This window comes from Oncorhynchus kisutch, linkage group LG3 (assembly GCF_002021735.2).
Source record: "Oncorhynchus kisutch isolate 150728-3 linkage group LG3, Okis_V2, whole genome shotgun sequence".
In the NCBI taxonomy this organism is placed as follows: domain Eukaryota; kingdom Metazoa; phylum Chordata; class Actinopteri; order Salmoniformes; family Salmonidae; genus Oncorhynchus; species Oncorhynchus kisutch.
Window position 1 is genome coordinate 33,188,916 of NC_034176.2, and position 19,724 is coordinate 33,208,639.

General features: G+C 42.8%; 1 protein-coding gene across 3 annotated transcripts; it reads right to left on the reverse strand.

Annotated features, from left to right (window-relative positions):
- Positions 1–645: 645 nt before the first annotated feature.
- On the reverse strand, positions 646–19,181 carry poc5 (POC5 centriolar protein homolog (Chlamydomonas)). 3 transcript variants are annotated; one of them, XM_031804555.1, is made up of 13 exons: positions 19,044–19,181; positions 14,899–14,982; positions 10,345–10,498; positions 9,450–9,557; positions 9,053–9,243; positions 8,055–8,231; positions 7,770–7,874; positions 7,042–7,221; positions 5,200–5,371; positions 2,504–2,640; positions 2,019–2,120; positions 1,526–1,708; positions 646–1,385 (listed from the first exon to the last, which is right to left on the reverse strand). In XM_031804555.1, exons 2-13 carry the CDS (start codon positions 14,980–14,982, stop codon positions 1,251–1,253), a joined length of 1,728 nt encoding a protein of 575 aa, XP_031660415.1. In that variant the 5' UTR covers positions 19,044–19,181; the 3' UTR covers positions 646–1,250. The 3 variants fall into 3 exon arrangements, with proteins under 3 accessions (XP_031660415.1, XP_031660407.1, XP_020328921.1); XM_031804547.1 differs by lacking the exon at positions 19,044–19,181 and adding an exon at positions 16,388–17,021; XM_020473332.2 differs by lacking the exon at positions 19,044–19,181 and adding an exon at positions 15,683–16,320.
- Between the last annotated feature and the right edge of the window lie 543 nt (positions 19,182–19,724).

Consider the following 19,724-nt stretch of genomic DNA (forward strand, 5'->3'; position numbering starts at 1 on the left):
TGGTGCACTTCACAAAATAGATGGCATCATGAGGTAGGAAAAGTATGTGGATAAATTGAACATCCAGTTAAAGCAACATATCAAGACATCAGTCAGGAAGTTAAAGCTTGGTCGCAAATGGGTCTTCCAAATGGACAATGACCCCAAGCATACTTCCAAAGTTGTGGTAAAATGGCTTAAGGACAACAAAGTCAAGGTATTGGAGTGGCCTTCACAAAGCCCTGATCTCAATCCTATAGACAATTTGTGGGCAGAACTGAAAAAGTGTAGGCGAGCAAGGAGGCCTACAAACCTGACTCAGTTACACCAGCTCTGTCAGGAGGAATGGGACAAAATTCACAGTGGGAGCGTGTGGAAGGCTACATGAAATGTTTGTCCCTAGTTAAACAATTTAAAGGCCATGCTACGAAATTCTAATTGAGTATGTACACTTCTGACCCACTGGGAATGTGATGAAAGAAATAAAAGCTGAAATAAATCACTCTTTACTGTTATTCTGACATTTCACATTCTTACAATAAAGTGGTGATCATAACTGACCTAAGACAGGGAATTTCTACGACGGTTAAATTTCAGGAATTGTGAAAAACTGAGTTCAAATGTATTTGGCTAAGGTATATGTAAACTTCTGACTTCAACTGTACATCTAATTAGGGAATGGTTTATTATTCTGAGAATATTTGCAATTCATGTTTTATTCATGTTCAAGAATTTACCGTAAAAGTTTATAGTGCAGATTTTGACCAAAACATGAACATATGGCCTTGATACAGTCCTGAAAACCTGACCACAAGTGTTGTTCTCAACACAATATTATTTCAAATACGCGATTTCACACAACAGTCAAGAGACTGACTTTCCATCATTTAAAAACAACAAATAAAAAACCAGAAGAAAATACAAAAACAGTCATTGACAATAAGAAGTAAAACTAGTGAAAAAGTCATTATCCAAATGCTCTGAAAAGACAAGGCAATTCCATCCGTCACCATTCTACCTTCCATTCCAGAGTGTTATCATGTTTATTGATTGCATTTGAAAAATTATTTTCTGTAATCCTAAACTTAGTTCTCACTGAAATGGTTCAGGTCCTTCATAGTTCTCTCATAGTAGTGAACGTGTGTGTGTGTGTGTGGTTACGTATGTGTAGAATATTTGGGAATATTCATTTGTGTACATGACCAAGTCATGTACGGGAAGACTACTTGTATTTGCATATAACCATAGGTGATATTGTTGAGTGTGTGTGTTTACTCTACCACTTTGATAGAGTGTACGTGGTAGGCTGAGTGTGTTCTGGAGGAACTCTTGCTGCTGTAGGGTCCCTGGCCCTGCTGAGAGGAGGAGCGGGGGAACTTAGCTGCGGTGGCCTGACCCACCGTGAGCTAGGAGAGAGAAAGAGAGCGATAAGTGAGACAGGTTGAGGTTTGTTCAGCAAAGGTGCGTGTTTCTACAGATCATAAATCAACTTGTCTGGTGATTTTGGTTCATCGTAAAATAGACATGCTTGGTGATGATGGTGTACCTGTGTGACGGGGTGATGGCGCTCCACGATGACAGAGCTCATTGGAGGAGCCACACCCATGACCTGGAGGTTGCTGGGAGCACGTACGGAGCTGGGAGCGCGGAGATCGGCGCGTGCCGTGATGCGAGCGGTCACGGTTTTGGAGGCTTTCTGTTGACCCGATGTGATCACCCGTGTACTGACCTGATACAAATGATGATCATTAAGGAACAGTCAACAAATACGCGTGACCTTTCACTTTTTGATAAATGGTGAGGAAAAGGTCACAGTAACCAGAGACAGCGGCTAACACCCTTTTCTCAAACACTTCCCATCATGGATTTCAGATTGGTTAAAACTCCCTCTAGTCAATGATTACACCAATCCAATGCAACGATTGTAGATCCATGACAGGAAGTGTGCAAGTGCACACTTTATGAGTGGGGGTATAGAATCGGGACATGGCCATAAGAAGCTCCCAGTGCCATAGACCATAATCAATGCTACTACTAACCTGTCTGTGGGAGCTTGCAGTGCCCCCTGGTGGTAGGGTGCTGTGGACCACTGTGCTGGAGGGGAACAGCTCAACTCTGGAGGCTGGGACATTGGAACCCACCTGACGGAGAGAGTGAGTGGGCAGATATTAAGAGTGCAGGTAGAAGCCCATACACAGGAAAGGAGATGAAGAAATTAGACAAACTGATGCCCTGTAAATATAACAGGCCTATCCAATGTATCACACAGAGGCCTGGTGTGTGTTTGAGGAGTCAGCAGTCATAAACCATTATCTCAAGACAGGCTGTGACTGAACATTGTGTAGTGGCAATTATAAAATACTTTTAGTGAGAAAATGTTAGTCTTGAGAAAGAATATATACAACTGCAGCAAATTATATGACAATATGATGTTTAATGATGGTGGAACCTGATCCATAGTAGTAGTGATTGCCATTGCATTTATGGACTGTAACCAGGGTGTGTGTGTGTGTCAGCATCTCACTGTCTCCTCTGTGTCACTCTGGGACGGTGGTACAGGGGGGTCAAAGTGGACCGGGCTGAACCGAGTGGAGGAGGCAGGCCTTTGCTGGAGATGGGCCAATGAGCCGGTGCCAGGATCATCCCGAGGGGGCGGAGCATCTATGGAGGGAAGACCAATAAGAGCAGTCATATAATCATCTGTACACAGGCTTAAGTCCTGAAGCGAGACCAGCTTCATGATTGGACATGTGAAAGCTGATAATCAAATAAGCCCAGTATAATCAAATGTGACCAACATAAATCACATTCTGTCATTTGCAGACACAGAGCCCTGTCAATTATAAAACAAGAGACAAATTACTGTATGACATTCCAGATTATTCTGATGAGAACATTTGAATTAGATTTACCCCCCCCCCCCCAAAAAAAAAAGACAAAACTCAAATCAGACACAGATAAATGTATGTGTTGAAACTAGAACCACTCTAAGTTCGAGCTGAATCTCTAAACTGTCATACATGCATTTGCGGACGACGACTGCCACACCAAGGTTACAACCTCCACAGAGCACCACGCCGTCAGCATTTCCAAAGATTTACCATCATCACGCAAGGAGCCAAAGTGTCACACTGCAGAAACAGTGTCTGTGTTTTAGGGTAACAGAGCCTAGGAAATAGACTAATAAACTGAATGCGTGGCTTGATCAGATACAACTGGGGAGGTAGTATAATATAGGGGTGGGCATTAGACATTTTTGGACTGTTCGAGTAAGATATATATTTTTACAACACAATGCCCACACTGTTTATATGCCAACAGTGCGCAACAATGCCTAATTAAATCATAACCATTACAGATCTAATATAAATATATTAGTACCAGTCAAAAGTTTGGACACACCTACTCATTCAAGGGTTTTTCTTAATTTTTTACTATTTTCTACATTGTAGAATAATAGTGAAGACATCAAAACTATGAAATAACATATGGAATCATGTAGTAACAAAGTTTTAAATCAAAATATTTTTTATTTGAGATTCTTCAAAGTAGCCACCCTTTGCCTTGATGACAGCTTTGCACAATCTTGGCATTCTCTCAACCAGCTTCATGATGTAGTCACCTGGAATGCATTTAAATTAACAGGTGTGGAATTTCTTTCCTTCTTAATACATTTGAGCCAATCAGTTAGATTGTGACAAGGTAGGGGTGGTATACAGAAGATAGCCCTATTTGGTAAAAGACCAAGTCCATATTATGTCAAGAACAGCTCAAATAAGCAAAGAGAAATGACAGTCCATCATTACTTTAAGACATGAAGGTCAGTCAATTCGCAAAAAAACATCAAGCGCTATGATGAAACTGGCTCTGGCTCTCATGAGAGCCGCCACACAATAAAGGAAGATCCAGAGTTACCTCTGCTGCAGAGGATAAGTTCATTAGAGTTACCAGCCTCAGAAAACAGCAGTCCAAATAAATGCTTCAAATAGTTCAAGTAACAGACACATCTCAACATCAACTGTTCAGAGGAGACTGCGTGGATCAGGCCTTCATGGTGGAATTGCTGCAAAGAAACCACTACTAAAGGACATCAATAAGAAGTAGAGACTTGCTTGGGCCAAGAAACACGAGAAATGGACATTAGATCTGTAGAAATCTGTCCTTTGGTCTGATGGGTCCAAATTTGAGATTTTTAAGATATATAACTGAATATTTTTCCAAATGAAAAAAGTTGCTAGTACGAAGTTATGCGCATTTCGAGTCTGGAAAAGTTGGTCTCAAAGATTGATCATTTGTAACGGGGCTCAATTTGATCAATTGAAAGACTTGAAACATTTTTGGGGTGTTATCAACCAAAATCTGTTTTCTTTTCGATATACAGATGTTCTATTTAGTTTATTATGCCTGTTCTTTGGGTTACCATCTCCACATTGAACACTGTATGCTGATGAATTATGTCCCAGACATCTGTTTGATGAGTTGGCCCGAGGCTTAATGATTCTAATGAAAATACCCTCTTGGTCTTTATCAAACTAATGTTTTTGCATATTTTCAATGTGGAACCTGCCTATGTTTATGAGAGGGGGGGGGGGGGGTTATATAGCACTAGCAGTTCGCAAAGTAGCCTCAGTGGAAAATAGACGGGACGCAATTCTATTCATGGAATAATTCTAAAACTGCAGCTCGTTGTTGGAACACATATTTTCCTAATTCAATCAACCAGTCCATTTTACATTTGTGATAACATGTTGTCACTTGTCAAGGAATGTATCTTGTGTATCCCATCAGTTAGATATGTTTTTGTAATCATTTATTTCTGTAGGTCTAATGGGAGCTTGTGTGTGTGCACTCTGCACCTGTGTGTAGAGGGAGTGGTGGAATGCATTTGAGTGAATGAGAGACAGAGGGGAAAGGGAATTTAGGGAGAAGACTGATGCTCGGCTTGTTTAAAAAAACAAAGAAATGCACATCCACAAATGGAACACTAGAATCCAAAACATTTGGGAGAACATTTCACTTGCCCGTTCTGGCAGCCACAAAGCACATTCCACTAAATAGTTTCACAGCACTTGAAAAGTTTTGACGTCCGTTCGAGTACTAGATTACTCATGCCCATTCCTAGTATAATACACTTCTTTTAACAATCTTTTAACACAATTAAAGTGTCAGGAACAGAGGGGTTTCTTGACAGAGCCGTGTGTGTGTGCGGGTGTTACTAACCGTGCAGGTCGTGCTCCGCTCGTCCCTCCCCAGTGTGGAACATGCTGAGAGCCTCCATGTTGAGGGCACACACGCCCCTCATAAAGGCCTTCTTCATGGACTCCTCATAACGCTCCCTCTCGGAGTGCAGCCTCTGGATCTCAGCCTGGGCAGCATCCAGCGCTTCCACGTGCTACACAGAGGGAGAGGAAGGAGAGAGATGAAGGAGGGGGTGAAAGAGAGAGGGGGGGGAGAAGGAGAGAGAGGGATTCATTAATGTATCATCATTGTTAACTATACTGTAATTAAAATGCAAAGGCCACATTGGGGAAAACATAAATAAGAGGACTGGCTCGATTGTAACTGAGGAATGAGGTTGAAGGGAAGCTTGTTTCATTTCCTTAACTCTGAACTGACCACCTACTCCATGCTGCAATTCCTCGCTCTCGCTGTAATAACCATCTCTCTCTCCCTCCCTCTATCCCTCTCTCTCCCTCCCTCCCTCTATCCCTCTCTCTCTCTATCCCTCTCTAATAACCATCTCTCTCTCCCTCTATCCCTCTCTCTCCCTCCCTCCCTCTATCCCTCTCTAATAACCATCTCTCCCTCCCTCCCTCTCTAATAACCATTTCTCTCCCTCCCTCTATCCCTCTCTCTCTCCCTCCCTCTATCCCTTTCTAATAACCATCTCTCTCCCTCCCTCTATCCCTCTCTCTCTCCCTCTCTCCCTCCCTCCATCTATCTATCCCTCTCTAATAACCATCTCTCTCCCTCCCTCTATCCCTCTCTCCCTCCCTCCATCTATCCCTCTCTAATAACCATCTCTCTCTCCCTCTATCCCTCTCTCTCCCTCCCTCCCTCTATCCCTCTCTAATAACCATCTCTCTCTCCCTCCCTCCCTCTCTAATAACCATCTCTATCCCTCCCTCTATCCCTCTCTCTCTCCCTCCCTCTATCCCTTTCTAATAACCATCTCTCTCTCCCTCCCTCTATCCCTCTCTCTCTCCCTCTATCCCTCCCTCTCTCCCTCCCTCCCTCCATCTATCTATCCCTCTCTAATAACCATCTCTCTCCCTCCCTCTATCCCTCCCTCCATCTATCCCTCTCTAATAACCATCTCTCTCCCTCCCTCTATCCCTCTCTCCCTCCCTCTATCCCTCTCTAATAACCATCTCTCTCCCTCCCTCTATCCCTCTCTCCCTCCCTCCATCTATCCCTCTCTAATAACCATCTCTCTCCCTCCCTCTATCCCTCTCTCCCTCCCTCTATCCCTCTCTAATAACCATCTCTCTCTCCCTCTCTCTCCCTCCCTAATAACCATCTCTCTCTCTCTCCCTCTCTAATAACCATCTCTCTCTCCCTCTCTCTCTCTCTCTCTCCCTCTCTAATAAACATCTCGCTCTCCCTCTCTCTCTCTCTCTCTGTGTGCTAGGCCCACTTCCTGCTCTTGCTCCTCTCTTTCACTGGGCTCTAACTGCAGCCTCCATCAACTAGGCTCACTCACTACTATAGTGCAGCAATTATACATCAACATTATTCAAAATCTCTTCACATAGCCCGACTTACAGAAAAACCTTTAAAAAGGTATATTTGCCATGTAAAAAGCTGAAAGGTTCCAGACCTGCAGAACTATACAGTATGGTGAATGACACTATTTCTGTAAGACAATGTTTCCTCAGTTTCTCAGTTGTGTAGTTAGCTTCTGTTCTGTGCTCATGTGAAACGGTCTTCTTCTTTAAGGACAGAACACCATTTCAGAGTGCTGGAACCAGAGATCATATGTAATTCTATGGTTGGAACTGTATAGGCCTACTCTATGTAGCAACCTCTGTGTGTGGATGTGTGTGTGTAGCTCCTCCCTACCTCTGCCATCTTGTCCTCATAGCCAGCTGACAGGCGCACACAGACCTCCTCTGCCCGGGCACGGCACGCCTTCTCCACCTTCTCCTTCCAGCTCCCCTCGACCAGGTTGTGCCAGCCTGCCCACACCTTCCTCTTCAGCTGCAGACGGTAGTGCTGCTCTGCCAGCCGGGCACTGTGGGCCTGGGGAGAGGGAGGGGAGGGGAGGGGAAGGGACACGGGGGACAGGGGGAGGGAACGTTTAGGAAGAATCTGCTACACACAGGAATCAAACCGACACTTCAGATATTTAGTGAAAAACTAGGTATTAAATACTGTCACATGGATGCAAATATCACTTATTTAACCCATGAATATCAGGCACCGGACCAATAATACTACATGTAATTTAAAAAATCACAAGTGGAAAATCTAAGTGTGAAAACGTAATGTATGCATGTTCAATGTGATGCGACATGGTAATGCATGTGTCGGTTAATCATGCAGAGATTCAGGATTTGCATAACCCTGCTGGAGTACTGTCAGCACTTAAAATGTACACTTCCCCTAAGAATGTTATGACATTCATTTCACAGAATAGACATGTGCAACTCATTCCTTGGTTAAAGGGGTGAACTGTCATTTAAAAAACAGATGCAGTGCGCCGTATACGTGTGTCCCGTACCCACTGTTCCCCATCTCAACCACACCCTAGCCCTCTGAGGGAGACCCCTCTCCCCCCGGTCTCTCACCTGCTCCCTGGCTTCGCTGTGCTGCAGTCTCCAGTGGGTGAAGGTCCTCATCAGCTCCAGCCTCTCCCTCTGTCTGTCCACAGCCTGGCTCAGGTTCACTATCACCTACAAGAAAAACAATACACGTCACACACACACACACGATGCCTCACACATTCAATTCATCATAAAACACCAACACTGTTGAAGAGAACTGTATGGCTTGTCTTTACATAGGTAAGACCCTACCAGTAGCGGGTGTGTGGTGCGGAGGTGTGTGTGGTATGATATGTGTAGACTGCGTACCTCGTCCTTCCTCTGGTTGGAGGTCTCATAGGTGTGGAGCAGTTCCTTCAGGCTGTCCATCTCTGCAGTGAGGCCTGCTATACAGGCAGCATGCTTCTCCCTCTCCTTCCTCACCTCCAGCTTGTGCTGCTCCATGAAGGCCAGCTTCCACTTCCTCAGCTCCATCAGCACGTTGGCCTGGGATGGAGAGACAGGGATGGAATGGGTTAACAAAGAAACATAGCAGTCCACTTCAACAGCACAATAGAGATACTGAATCACAAATGACAAATCAAGAATCAGATGATCATTTAGGAAACACATCACTGAAAGCGAAATGTGATAAGCGCTGTAGATGCGGTAACGAGGTCAATGGAACGCAGACCGTGAGGGATAGAAGAGGGACGCCAGATTGGCGCACATTCAACAAATCTGATCTAAGAAAGTGGATATTGGTCAAATCCGTCATGATTGATGCATCGTAACAGGCTGTTACGTGTGTGTGGTTACTAAAGTCAGATTTGGATTTATTTGGCTGTTTTCGACTGCATAACATTTAGAAGTAGTCCCTTTTCAGGTTTAGAAATGACTGCTAAATGCGTACTCCTGTTCGTATAGGCAGGTAGCATAGCTAGAATAGAGAAATCGGTGGTGGTAGTCAAGTGTTTTTAAACTGCAATGCGGTTGATTGGTGACGATGACATGAACATATTATTGGGTTTGACATCCATACAAGCATTATACTCTGATTTCTACCTCAACATAGTGTGAAATACACATATAAACAACAGCCTAAATGTACGCTAATTTTGCTGGGGTGCAATGAGGAGATTCGGGATCTTCCCATCCCCATGCGTTTCCATTGTTTTGGTCGAGTACCCCTGGCCTCTTTACCGCGTCTATCAGGTCAACAGAACATAACCCAAGAACACAGCCTCATAAGGATCTATTCTCGCCAAGCTAAAACAAAATCGCCAGACATTGAATAGACAGACAATAAAGATGCAGGGCAGGCTAACCTTGAGCTTGTCGCTCCAGGTGTCCAGGATGTTCTCCATCTTGTTCAGGTTCTCCTCAGAGACAAACATCTCTGTCACCACGGTGACCAGGGGGTCTGGACTGCCGTGTCTGGAGCTCTCCGACGGCGTCGGCAGTCTGTCTGAGTGAGCGTCTGAGACAACAGATGACCTGCCAGCCATCTCTTCATTACCTGGAGGTCAAGAGACTGGGTTGATTTTCTGCACTCAAACCTGATAAAGAACCACAGTGGTCCCAAAGAATGTTTGATGCACTGGGAGCATCAAAATAGTATACTATAATGATATATATCCCATGCCTGTTCTGTCTCATGGTCTTTATAATAATGCTTTTTATTGGACTATAGTTATAAAGCATGTATTGGCTGTGTGTATTTACCCTCAAAGGTGTGTGAGTGTGCCCTGGGCTCCACCATAAAAGGGGAGGCCCGTGCTGACCTCACTCCCCTGCTAGAGCGTCTCCCATCTTCAGCTTCAGAAACTGAGCCTGAGAGGCAGAGAGAGCCGGAGAGAGAAACAGTGACAGAGAAACAGAGAGTGCGTGTGATGGTAAGAATACTAAGTAAGAAAACTCTGGCTCTTCATCCAGGAATGCATTTATGGCAATATCTTAATTAAACCCTGCAGTGAGAAGAAAAAAAGTCTGTACTCTAAAGAGCAGTTTGGGCAGGATGCCAGCATATCATTACCAATCAGGCGCACAAAATCCTGCCTGCTTTTTACATCCCAGTACACTACTCCATGACAGTTTAAGCTCTACAACTGAGAATGCCGTGGTCTGGAGAAAAGACTGATAGACTGGGTGTAAGCTGCGTGTAAGCTTGCTTGTGGCAGGGAACAGAGAATGAATGGCTCTTCTGATATTAAATAGAGTAACTCAGACACCTACACTCCTGTATGGTACGGTCTGATATCATTCTCAGTTATATGATTAACTAGTAGTGTCAATGCCTCTCAGTCTGTGTTTTGGGACAGGTCTTGGCTATCATCAAGCAGTTAATCTCTCCATGTCAAGTGTTTCGGTACTTGTGAAATACACATGGAACATTCAGCAGCTTGTTGGGCTTGGTGCAATCGAGTCTGTGTGTGCCCGGGTTAAAAGACACCAACAGAGAGAGAAGCATTTCTTAACAGAAAGACCCAAAGCAGGAGAGAAGCCAAATCCTTTACGACAGTGGATCATTTGAAGGGAGCAATGTGGAGGGCCTCAAGCTGTGTGTCTGTCAGAACGGCTTAGTGTAACAAGTGTGTGGGTGAGCAGCGGCCCACTGTACCTGCTGAGCGATGGGACCCCGCGTCATCATTTCCACGGGAACTCCGTCCATCCGCAGACAGTTGTGAGGCACTTAGAAGCTGCAGTTGAGTGGCGGGCTGTGGGTCATACTTAGGAGTGACCACTGCGTAGCGGAGAAGTTCTTCATATTCATCCTGTCAATCATATGAGAAGAGACATTGAAACGGGGCGGCAGGTAGCCTAGTGGTTAGAGCGTTGGGCCCGTAACCAAGGTTGCTGGATCGAATCCCCGAGCTGACAAGGTATAAAAAATATGTTGTTCTGCCCCTGAATAAGGCAGTTAACCCAGGGGATGCATCATTGTAAATAAGAATTTGTTCTTAACTGACTTCCCTATTTAAATAAATGTGAATAAAAAAAGTGTGTGAATAAAGTTCTGCTTACTGCGTAGAAAGGTTATCACTAGTTAACACAGCAACAAAGCTCCCACCCTCATCCGACCGTGAGGCTGCCTGAGAAACCAGCCCATTCAACATCACCAGTTGTCATCATAGGCAACACTATGGTGAGAAACATTTCGGTTCCCAAGGCAAAAACCCTGTGCTACACGAGTACAGGACATCACAAGGCTGCTTCCGACAGTTCTACGACAAATGCTGGGAGCTGACACTGTCGTAGCCCATGTGGGGTCAAACGACGTCAGGAGGGCTAGTTCGGAACATTTGAAAATGGATTTTAAAGAACTGATTTTAACATTAAAAGACTCCAAAAAGTGGTCAATCATTTCAGGTCCAGTATCTTCGTTGGGCAGCAGGTGTGAAAGATTCAGCAGACTGCTGGCATTACACATCTGCCTAAAAGACTACTGTAGCTCTGCTGGAGTCACTTGTATAGATAACTTTGATACCTTCTGGAAATAGAAGATACTCTACAGGAATGAAGGAGTTCATCCAAATCATCTTGGCTCCTGTCCATGCATTTCAAGGCTGCGTTGAAACAATGACTGTTCAATGATCCAAGACCAGCTCAGTTAATCCCTACCATTGAGACAATGAGTTGTCATAATGTTGCATCAAATGTACATGATCCTAGGGGCATTGGCAAACACAATGTAAGTCACTTCATTTATGTGCCCCTAATTGCACCGAATACTTCTGTTTATCCTACAGCTATTGTAAGCAGTAATCATGAGCCTATGAACCAGAGTTACATTGTTAGCACTGAGGCAGTGTGCCCTAGTAGGAAGACCACATAGTGCAGGGTGACCTGCACAATCAGCTCCAATTTAAATAACATGAGTAAGTCTACTTCTGATAAGCTTCCCAGTAAAGCATTAAAAACAATCAAGCAACCCAGAAAAGCGCTAACAATAGCTCATATTAACATATGCAGCCTGAGAAACAAGGTCCATGAAGTCAATAACTTGCTTGTAAGAGATGACATTCATATTCTGACTATCTCTAAAACTCAATTAGATTATATCTTTGATGATACAGTGGTAACATTGTTATAACATCTACCGAAAAGACAGAAATGCCAACGGGGGGCGGTGTTGCGGTCTATATTCAGAACCACATTTCTATAAAGCTTAGAGACGATCTAATGTTAAAGTACTGTTGAAGGAATAGGTTAATATGCCTCACCTAAAGCCCATTCTTGTGGGAAGCAGCTATAGCCCACCAAGTGCTAACAGTCAGTATCTGGATAATATGTATGAAATGCTTGATAATGTACATGATATCAACAGAGAAGTATATTTTCTGGGTGATTTAAATATTTACTGGCTATCATCAAGCTGCCCACTCAAGAAAAAACTGCAAACTGTAACCAGTGCCTGCAACCTGGTTCAGGTTGTCAGTCAACCTACCAGGGTAGTTACAAACAGCACAGCAATTAAATCATCAACATGTATTGATCACATGTTTACTAATGCTGCAGAAATTTGCTTAAGCTGTATCCAAATCAATCGGATGCAGTGATCACAATATAATAGCCATATCTAGGAAAACCAAAGTTCCAAAGGCTGGGCCTAATATAATGTATAAGAGGACATACAATACGTTTTGTAGTGATTCATGTGTTGATGATGTAAAGAATATTTGCTGGTCTATGGTGTGTAATGAGGAGCAACCAGACGCTGCACTTGACACATTAATGAAATTGCTCATTCCAGTTACTAACAAGCACGCACCCATTGGGAAATTCACTGTAAAAACTGTTACATATCCTTGGATTAATGAGGAATTTAAAAACTTTATGATTGAGAGGGATGAGGCAAAAGGTATGGAAAATAAGTCTGGCAGCCCAACTGATTGGAAAATGTATTGCAAATTAAGAAATCATGTGACTAAACTAAAAAATAATAAAAAATAAACTATACTACGAAACAAAGACAAATTAGATAAAGAATGATAGTAAAAAGCTTTGGGGCACCTTAAATTAAATTATGGGAAAGAAAGCCAACTCGACTCCATCATTCACTGAATGAGATGGCTCATTCACAAAGCCCACTGATATTGCCAACTACTTTAATTACTTTTTCGTTGGCAAGATAAGCAAACTTAAGAATGACATGCCAGTCACAAACGCTGACACTACACATCCAAGTATATCGGACCAAATTATGAAATCGGTAAAGCCAGTGTGGAAAAAGGTGAAAAATGTTTTGTTGTCTATCAACAATGACAAGCCACCAGGGTCTGACATGGAAAATGGATGGAAAATTACTGACGATATTGCCACATCTTCAATTTAAGCCTACTAGAGAGCTTGTGCCCTCAGGCCTGGAGGAAAGCTAAAGTCTTTCCGCTACCCAAGAATAGTAAAGCCCCCTTTACTGGCTCAAATAGCCGACCAATCAGCCTGTTACCAACCCCTAGTAAACTTCTGGGAAAAATGGTGTTTGACCAGATACAAAGCTATTTCCCAGTAAACAAATTGACAACAGACTTTCAGCACGCTTATAGGGAAGGACACTCAACAAGCACCGCACTTACACAAATTACTGATGATTGGCTGAGAGAAATGTATGATAAAATGATTGTGGGGGCTGTCTTGTTAGACTTCAGTGCAGCTTTTGACATTACCGATCATAGTCTGCTGCTGGAAAAACGTATGTGTTATGGCTTTACACCCCGTGCTATAATGTGGATAAAGAGATACTTGTCTAACAGAACACAGAGGGTGTTCTTTAATGGAAGCCTCTCAAACATAATCCAGGTAGAATCAGGAATTCCCCAGGGAAGCTGTTTAAGCCCCTTGCTTTTTACATTTTTTACTAACGACATGCCACTGCCTTTGAGTAAAACCAAAGTGCCTATGTATGCGGATGACTCAACACTATACATGTCAGCTACTACAGCGACTGAAATTACTGCAACACTTAAAGAGCTGCAGTTAGTTTCAGAATGGGTGGCAAGGAATAAGTTAGCCCTAAATATTTCTAAAACCAAAGGCATTGTATTTGGGACAAAACATTCACTAAACCTCAACTTAATATTGTATTAAATCGTGGAAATTGTGCAAGTTGAGATGACATAACTGCTTGGAGTAACCCTGGATTGTAAACTGTCATGGTCAAAACATATTGATACAAAAGTATGTATATGTCCATAGTAAAGCGCTGCTCTGCCTTCTTAACAACACTATCAACAAGGCAGGTCCTACAGGCCCTAGTTTTGTCACACCTTGACTACTGTTCAGTCGTGTGGTCAGGTGCAACAAAAAAGGGCTTAGGAAAATTACAATTGGCTCAGAACAGGGCAGCACAACTGGCCCTTGGATGTACACAGAGAGCTAATATTAATAATATGCATGTCAATCTCTCCTGGCTCAAAGTGGAGAGATTGACTTCATCACTACTTGTATTTATGAGATGTATTGTTGTTGTTGAATGCGCGCAACTGTCTGTCTAAACTGCTGGCACACAGCTCAGACACCCATGCATACATACATACTACATAGAGCCATGACTACATGGAACTCTATTCAACATCAAGTAACTGATGCAAGCAGTAAAATTAGACTTAAAAAACAGATTTAAAAAAAAACACTATATGGAACAGCAGGGATTCTGAAGCAACACAAGCATAGGCACAGACACATACATACACACGATAACATATACGTACTATACATACACATACACATGGATTTAGTGCATATGTGGTGGTGGAGTAGGGGCCTGAGGGCACACAGTGTGTTGTGAAATCTGTGAGTGTATTGTAATGTTTTTAAAATTGTATAAACTGCCTTAATTTTGCTGGACCCCAGGAAGAGTAGCTGCTATGCGGATCCATAATAAATGGCTAAACCCCACATATTTCTACAATTTCTTCTTAAAATCTGATTTTGAACCAAACCTTAACCCTTACCGTAACCACACTGCTTACTTTATGTCTAACCATAATTTAAGGTTAAGGCCAAAAAGCTCATTTTAGTTTCCATGGATTTTTACGATATTGACTTGGTGGCTGTGGTAACTTCAATTGCAACCTCATCAAAACAGTCGACTGATGAGTTTTAAAACATGAAAAATTGCATTTCTCTTCATGAACACATCTCCATAAATCTGTAAAAGTAAGTGCTTTGTTACCTGCAGCTCAGAGGAGACCGAGCTGCCCTGATCTGAGTCCCCTGGCAGAACTGGACTGCTCGGATCCCCTTCATCTGAGGACATCTGAGGAAAGATACATAAAAATGCAACTGGTTGTTTTAACAGGAAAGGCACTTGGAATGGTCATCTGCTGATGAAGTCAGATAGCATGATGAAAAATACTACATAGCTCATTGAGATGTAAACCAACTACATAACTACTGTACTATATTCAAAGATTCAGCCTAGAAGAAGGACCAACATAAAGGTAGCTAAGGTTAGGGTAGTCTCGCGAGGACAGCCTACAAAATCTCGTTTGGTGATTGTCAGGGTTCGTGCTATTCGGAATCCTTGTCGGGAAGTCCCTACCCGTTGAAATTTAAACGCTTACAGTACGGTTTATGGTTAGGCAGAGTTTCCCAAACTCCTGGGGCACGTTTTGCTTTTTGCCCTAGCACTACGTCCGTGCTATCCTTGGGACGGCCCTAACGTTACCCAATTGAAATTGACATTTTAAATGGTTAGGTAAGGTTTACTGTGGGACGTCCCTAGGATCCCAGATAGCACAGACCATGTACATTTTGATCAACATCATTTAGGCTAGCTAGCTGGCGTTAATTTAGCTAACGTTAACCCGTATCAGTTCGCTAAATTAGCTATCGTAGTAAACATAGCTAGCTAACAGTAGCAATAGCAAACTAGCGCTTCCACACACACACGATGCAGCTTTGGAACGAATTTGTCTAATTTTGTCTTATCACGTCCACATTTTCAAAAGTGTTACCTTGGTGCTTTGGAGTATATCGAACTGCCTTCGTCTTGCGTTTGTTTTGTGTTATCAACTTGTTGATCTTGACAGGTTCAAATCGCTAGGTTTGTGTTTCAAACTGACTAATTTTTACAACAATGCGGGATTAGATTGGTTACTGAGTCGAAGGTCCCTACCAAACGACTTTTGATTGGGCAGCGCGTTTCTCTGGTAACAGTAAACGGAAACAACGTTGAACTCGGTGTGGTCTAAAATGATGGTCATGTACTTTTGCGTGTCATGTTGTAACAATTGGATTTAGCTAGATAACTAAATAGCTAGTTGTAGTAGCGCCATACGTTTACAATACTAGCTAGCTGTATCGAGACAGACTATTTGATGACAATGGATTTTACTCCATATTATCTGCCTAAATTAATTAGTGAGATCTGGAGCCATGCTTGCTAGCTGCTGGTATTATTCGCTGATCAGAGGTAGGCTACTGTAATATTTAATTCCAGCTAGTAAACAACTTCTACTGTAACGTTAGCTGCGTTGCCAGTTGAAATTGATCTGTCAATGCTCCTTTCTCATTTGTCATTAAGCAGGGCAAAACACCTTGTGTGTGTCCATACTTCTTTTATAGCACATGGCAGTGGTGGCAGCAGCACTGGCTGGTTTAGTAGCCTGCAGACCATTGCCTTGGTTAAATCATGAATTAAAACAATCAGTCCCACTTACCTGTCTGAAGTAGGTATATGTCTTTGGTGAATACCACCACCCTGAGAACCTGCCTGTTGACATTGTTGTGCCTGTCAGTTGGGAAACTACTGACACATAGCTAGGTTCACCTGTACAAACGAAGACAGAAACGCCTTTGAGGTCATAAACCTCATGCTTAATAGCATTAAGCCCCATATGTTGCAGAGGCCTGGCAGACTGGAATGGAGGCGGGACAGACTCAAGACAGCAGAGACATATGGTCCCTCTTGGCCATGGCAGAAATGTCTGTTACTCTTGGACTAGGACCTCCTTACCACCTGGATGTGCAGTGAGAAGGCTGCTATGGCACTGTCATACACAATGCTAGCAGCATTGTTATGATACTTGTGGCATTTCTTTGAATTAGATGCATGAGGGAAAACACTGTAATGCCATGTGTGTCGGTGTCATTGAGATTAACCTGACAAAGTATCGGGGCTATTCTGCCAAGGAGGAAGAGTAGTCCAAAAGGGTGCTTGACAACTGATCCCCTAAGTGGCAAAGCATAGGTTACTCTGGCTGAGGAGGAAGTGTGTATTTCAGGTCACTATAACATATGGTCCAGAAAACAATTTGATAAGACATGATAAAGTATGCAATGAAACCACATTGATCCGTTTTCAATGAATAGTTTGCCAACAGTTAATCAAATGGCTACATGGACTATTTGCATTCCCCCCCCCCCCCCCTTTTCTCTCTTGCGCTGGCTCTTTGCAAACTGGACACACACACACACATGCATATTGACACCACACACACTCACACAACCTCAGATTGAGGGGTTGGGTTAAATGTGGAAGACATATTTCGATTGAATGCATTCAGTTGTGTAACTGACTAGGCATCCCCTTTTCACACTCTTCACATACGCTGCTGCTACTCTGTTTATGATCTATCTTGATTGTCCATTTACTTTTACCCCTACCTACATGTACATATTAACTCAGTTACCTTAACTACCTTGTATCCCTGCACATTGACCCGGTGTCGGTACTCCTTGTACATAGCCTCATTATTGTTATATATTTGTGTTACTATTTCCTTTTTTTTATTGAGAAATGTTTTCTCAATTTTTAAGTCTGCATTGTTGGGAAAGGGTTTGTAAGTAAGCACTTTACGGTAAAGTCTACACCTGTTGCATTCGGCGCAAATACGATTTCATTTCATTTCATTATTTAGCATTTTGTTCTGATGATTGACAGAATTCAGTAGCTTCACAGAGATGACCTATTTCCATTTTACAGATGTCTCTTTGAAGATGATTTTGTCACCAGATCTTTCTGTAGCAGCTTCCCTGCCCTTTATGATGGCATTAGTGAGCAGCTGCTAATTTGGTATGCTTTTCTGCAGTGGTAAGATATAACAGAACAAGGCATGGGTACATGATAAAATAATCCTTACATTGTGTGTGGGACAGGAATGAACTAAAGAAAATAAACCGCCACAAGAGACTCAATGCCACAATGACAGGTGAAATGAAGCCGGAAATGCACCTCCACCCCCAATCCGAGACTGTATACCCTGTTTCCAGACGATGTGGTTCAGGGATTGGACTACAGCCACACTAAGACACTCAAGTCATCATCGGATACAATGGACTACTAGTAAGCAAGTGTGTGTGGGTGGGTCAAACAATATCACTATTATTCACTGTTCCTATGGTACACATGGAATAGCTGATATATTGTCCCTTATGAAAATCAATGGTAATTGCTGTGTTTTGATCCTTACAGGCATACAAGAGAAAGAGTTAACGCAGAAGATAATGCTTACCAAAGGCAGTGCAGTGCCCTTTCTCAAAACATTCATTATTGTAGTGGAAAGAGGTTATAAACCACAGTTGATAGGGGTGAGATTAAACTGTGTATTACTGTGTATTACTAGATCCCATTTGTAAATGCCACCTTTATTTGAGATAGAGGAAATGCACCTGGGCCTGTGTTGAAATGGGATGCAGCTCACATCCTCTTCTAGCCTGTAAGAGGTTCAATCTGTTCCAGGACAATAATCACAATCCATTTGACTTTCCTCCCCCTGGTATTTTAGCTCAGGTACGTGAGACTATTCAGGACCTTGAAATAGTAGACAGTAGAGAAATTAGAGAATAATGTCCGGGGTTAAAACGGATTGAAAAAAGTATTATTCGGGTTTTGGCTGACGTTTGATTGTTTAATTCTGTACGTTGACAAAAAATTGTTTATACATTAGGCAGATAAAATAATCCATGTGGATAGAATGAGCTGGAGAAGACTTCTCAGAACAGAGTGCCATAGAGAGGATGGCCTATGCTCCCAAATGAGCGATGGGTCAAAGTAAGTAAGTACGTTTGTTTATACCTTTCGCCTACCTGATGCATGTACAATGTACAGCATTTTGGTCCTATAATTACATTTGTTATACTACTGTAATAAACTGTAAAGTAACTTAACTTTCTACAAAATTGCTGCTGCTGCCTACAATCGATTTTCTGCAGACTCCTGACAACAACTACAATGTGCTATCTTCAATCATAATGATATCAACCGATTTTCTGCTCAAATCCGACAGTGATGATCTCTCATACAAGACAATGGTGATAATTGTCAGGGGGGCGCTTTTCTTAGCTGCCTGCTGTTTTCAGATTAGTTTTGATTACCTGTTGGCGATATTGGACATCCCCCTCAGGCTAAAGTCATCTATCACACCACGACAGCAATAACACCAGTGTCCTTTTGCATTCATGATGCTCCTTTCCCATACAATCACTGGGGATGGCTTCTTGGTCTTGTGCCTGTAAATATAGAAACGCTGTCTCCGTTCATATAATGTAAGTATACACTCCCTGGCAATTGTGTAAGAGAGGGATAAAGGTCAGCTGACCAATAACAAAGGTAGGGGGGGGGGGGCTAAGTCAGTTACCTCTCCCACTAGGCAAAAACTATTATCATCAATGTCTAAATCGCTGTCTGGACAAAGATAAGGCACTTTATGACTAGACTCTTGCACAAGTCCACCCCCACTATAACTGTTGATTTGCAGATAATGGCTGCTAATGTGCAGCTGTGTACCTACGTGTATGGGCATGTTTTGCCAAAGTAGGATTCTTTGAAATATGAATAAATATGTGATAAGATGGTGTGTGTGAGTGTGGCCAATGGCCATGTGCGTCAGAGCGTGTGTGTGTGTGTGAGGATCATTCTGCTCTCCCGTACATTAAGCTAAGTGCTCCTTGGCTCTCCAGCAGTAGTAAATGAAGTCTTATGGCCTGAAGAGGTTTTGTCTTCCAGCTCTGAATGAAAAGCAGAGACTGTCCCCAGCCTCAGGTCGCCGCTCCTGT

Coding starts and splice junctions, on each gene's coding strand:
- poc5 (XM_031804547.1), bottom strand. CDS start 16,564: ATGGGGCTTAATGCTATTAAGCATGAGGTTTATGACCTCAAAGGCGTT. Junction 14,983..16,387: donor CATATACCTACTTCAGACAG/GTAAGTGGGACT, acceptor ATCTTTCCTCAG/ATGTCCTCAGATGAAGGGGA. Junction 9,244..9,449: donor ACACTCACACACCTTTGAGG/GTAAATACACAC, acceptor CTTGACCTCCAG/GTAATGAAGAGATGGCTGGC.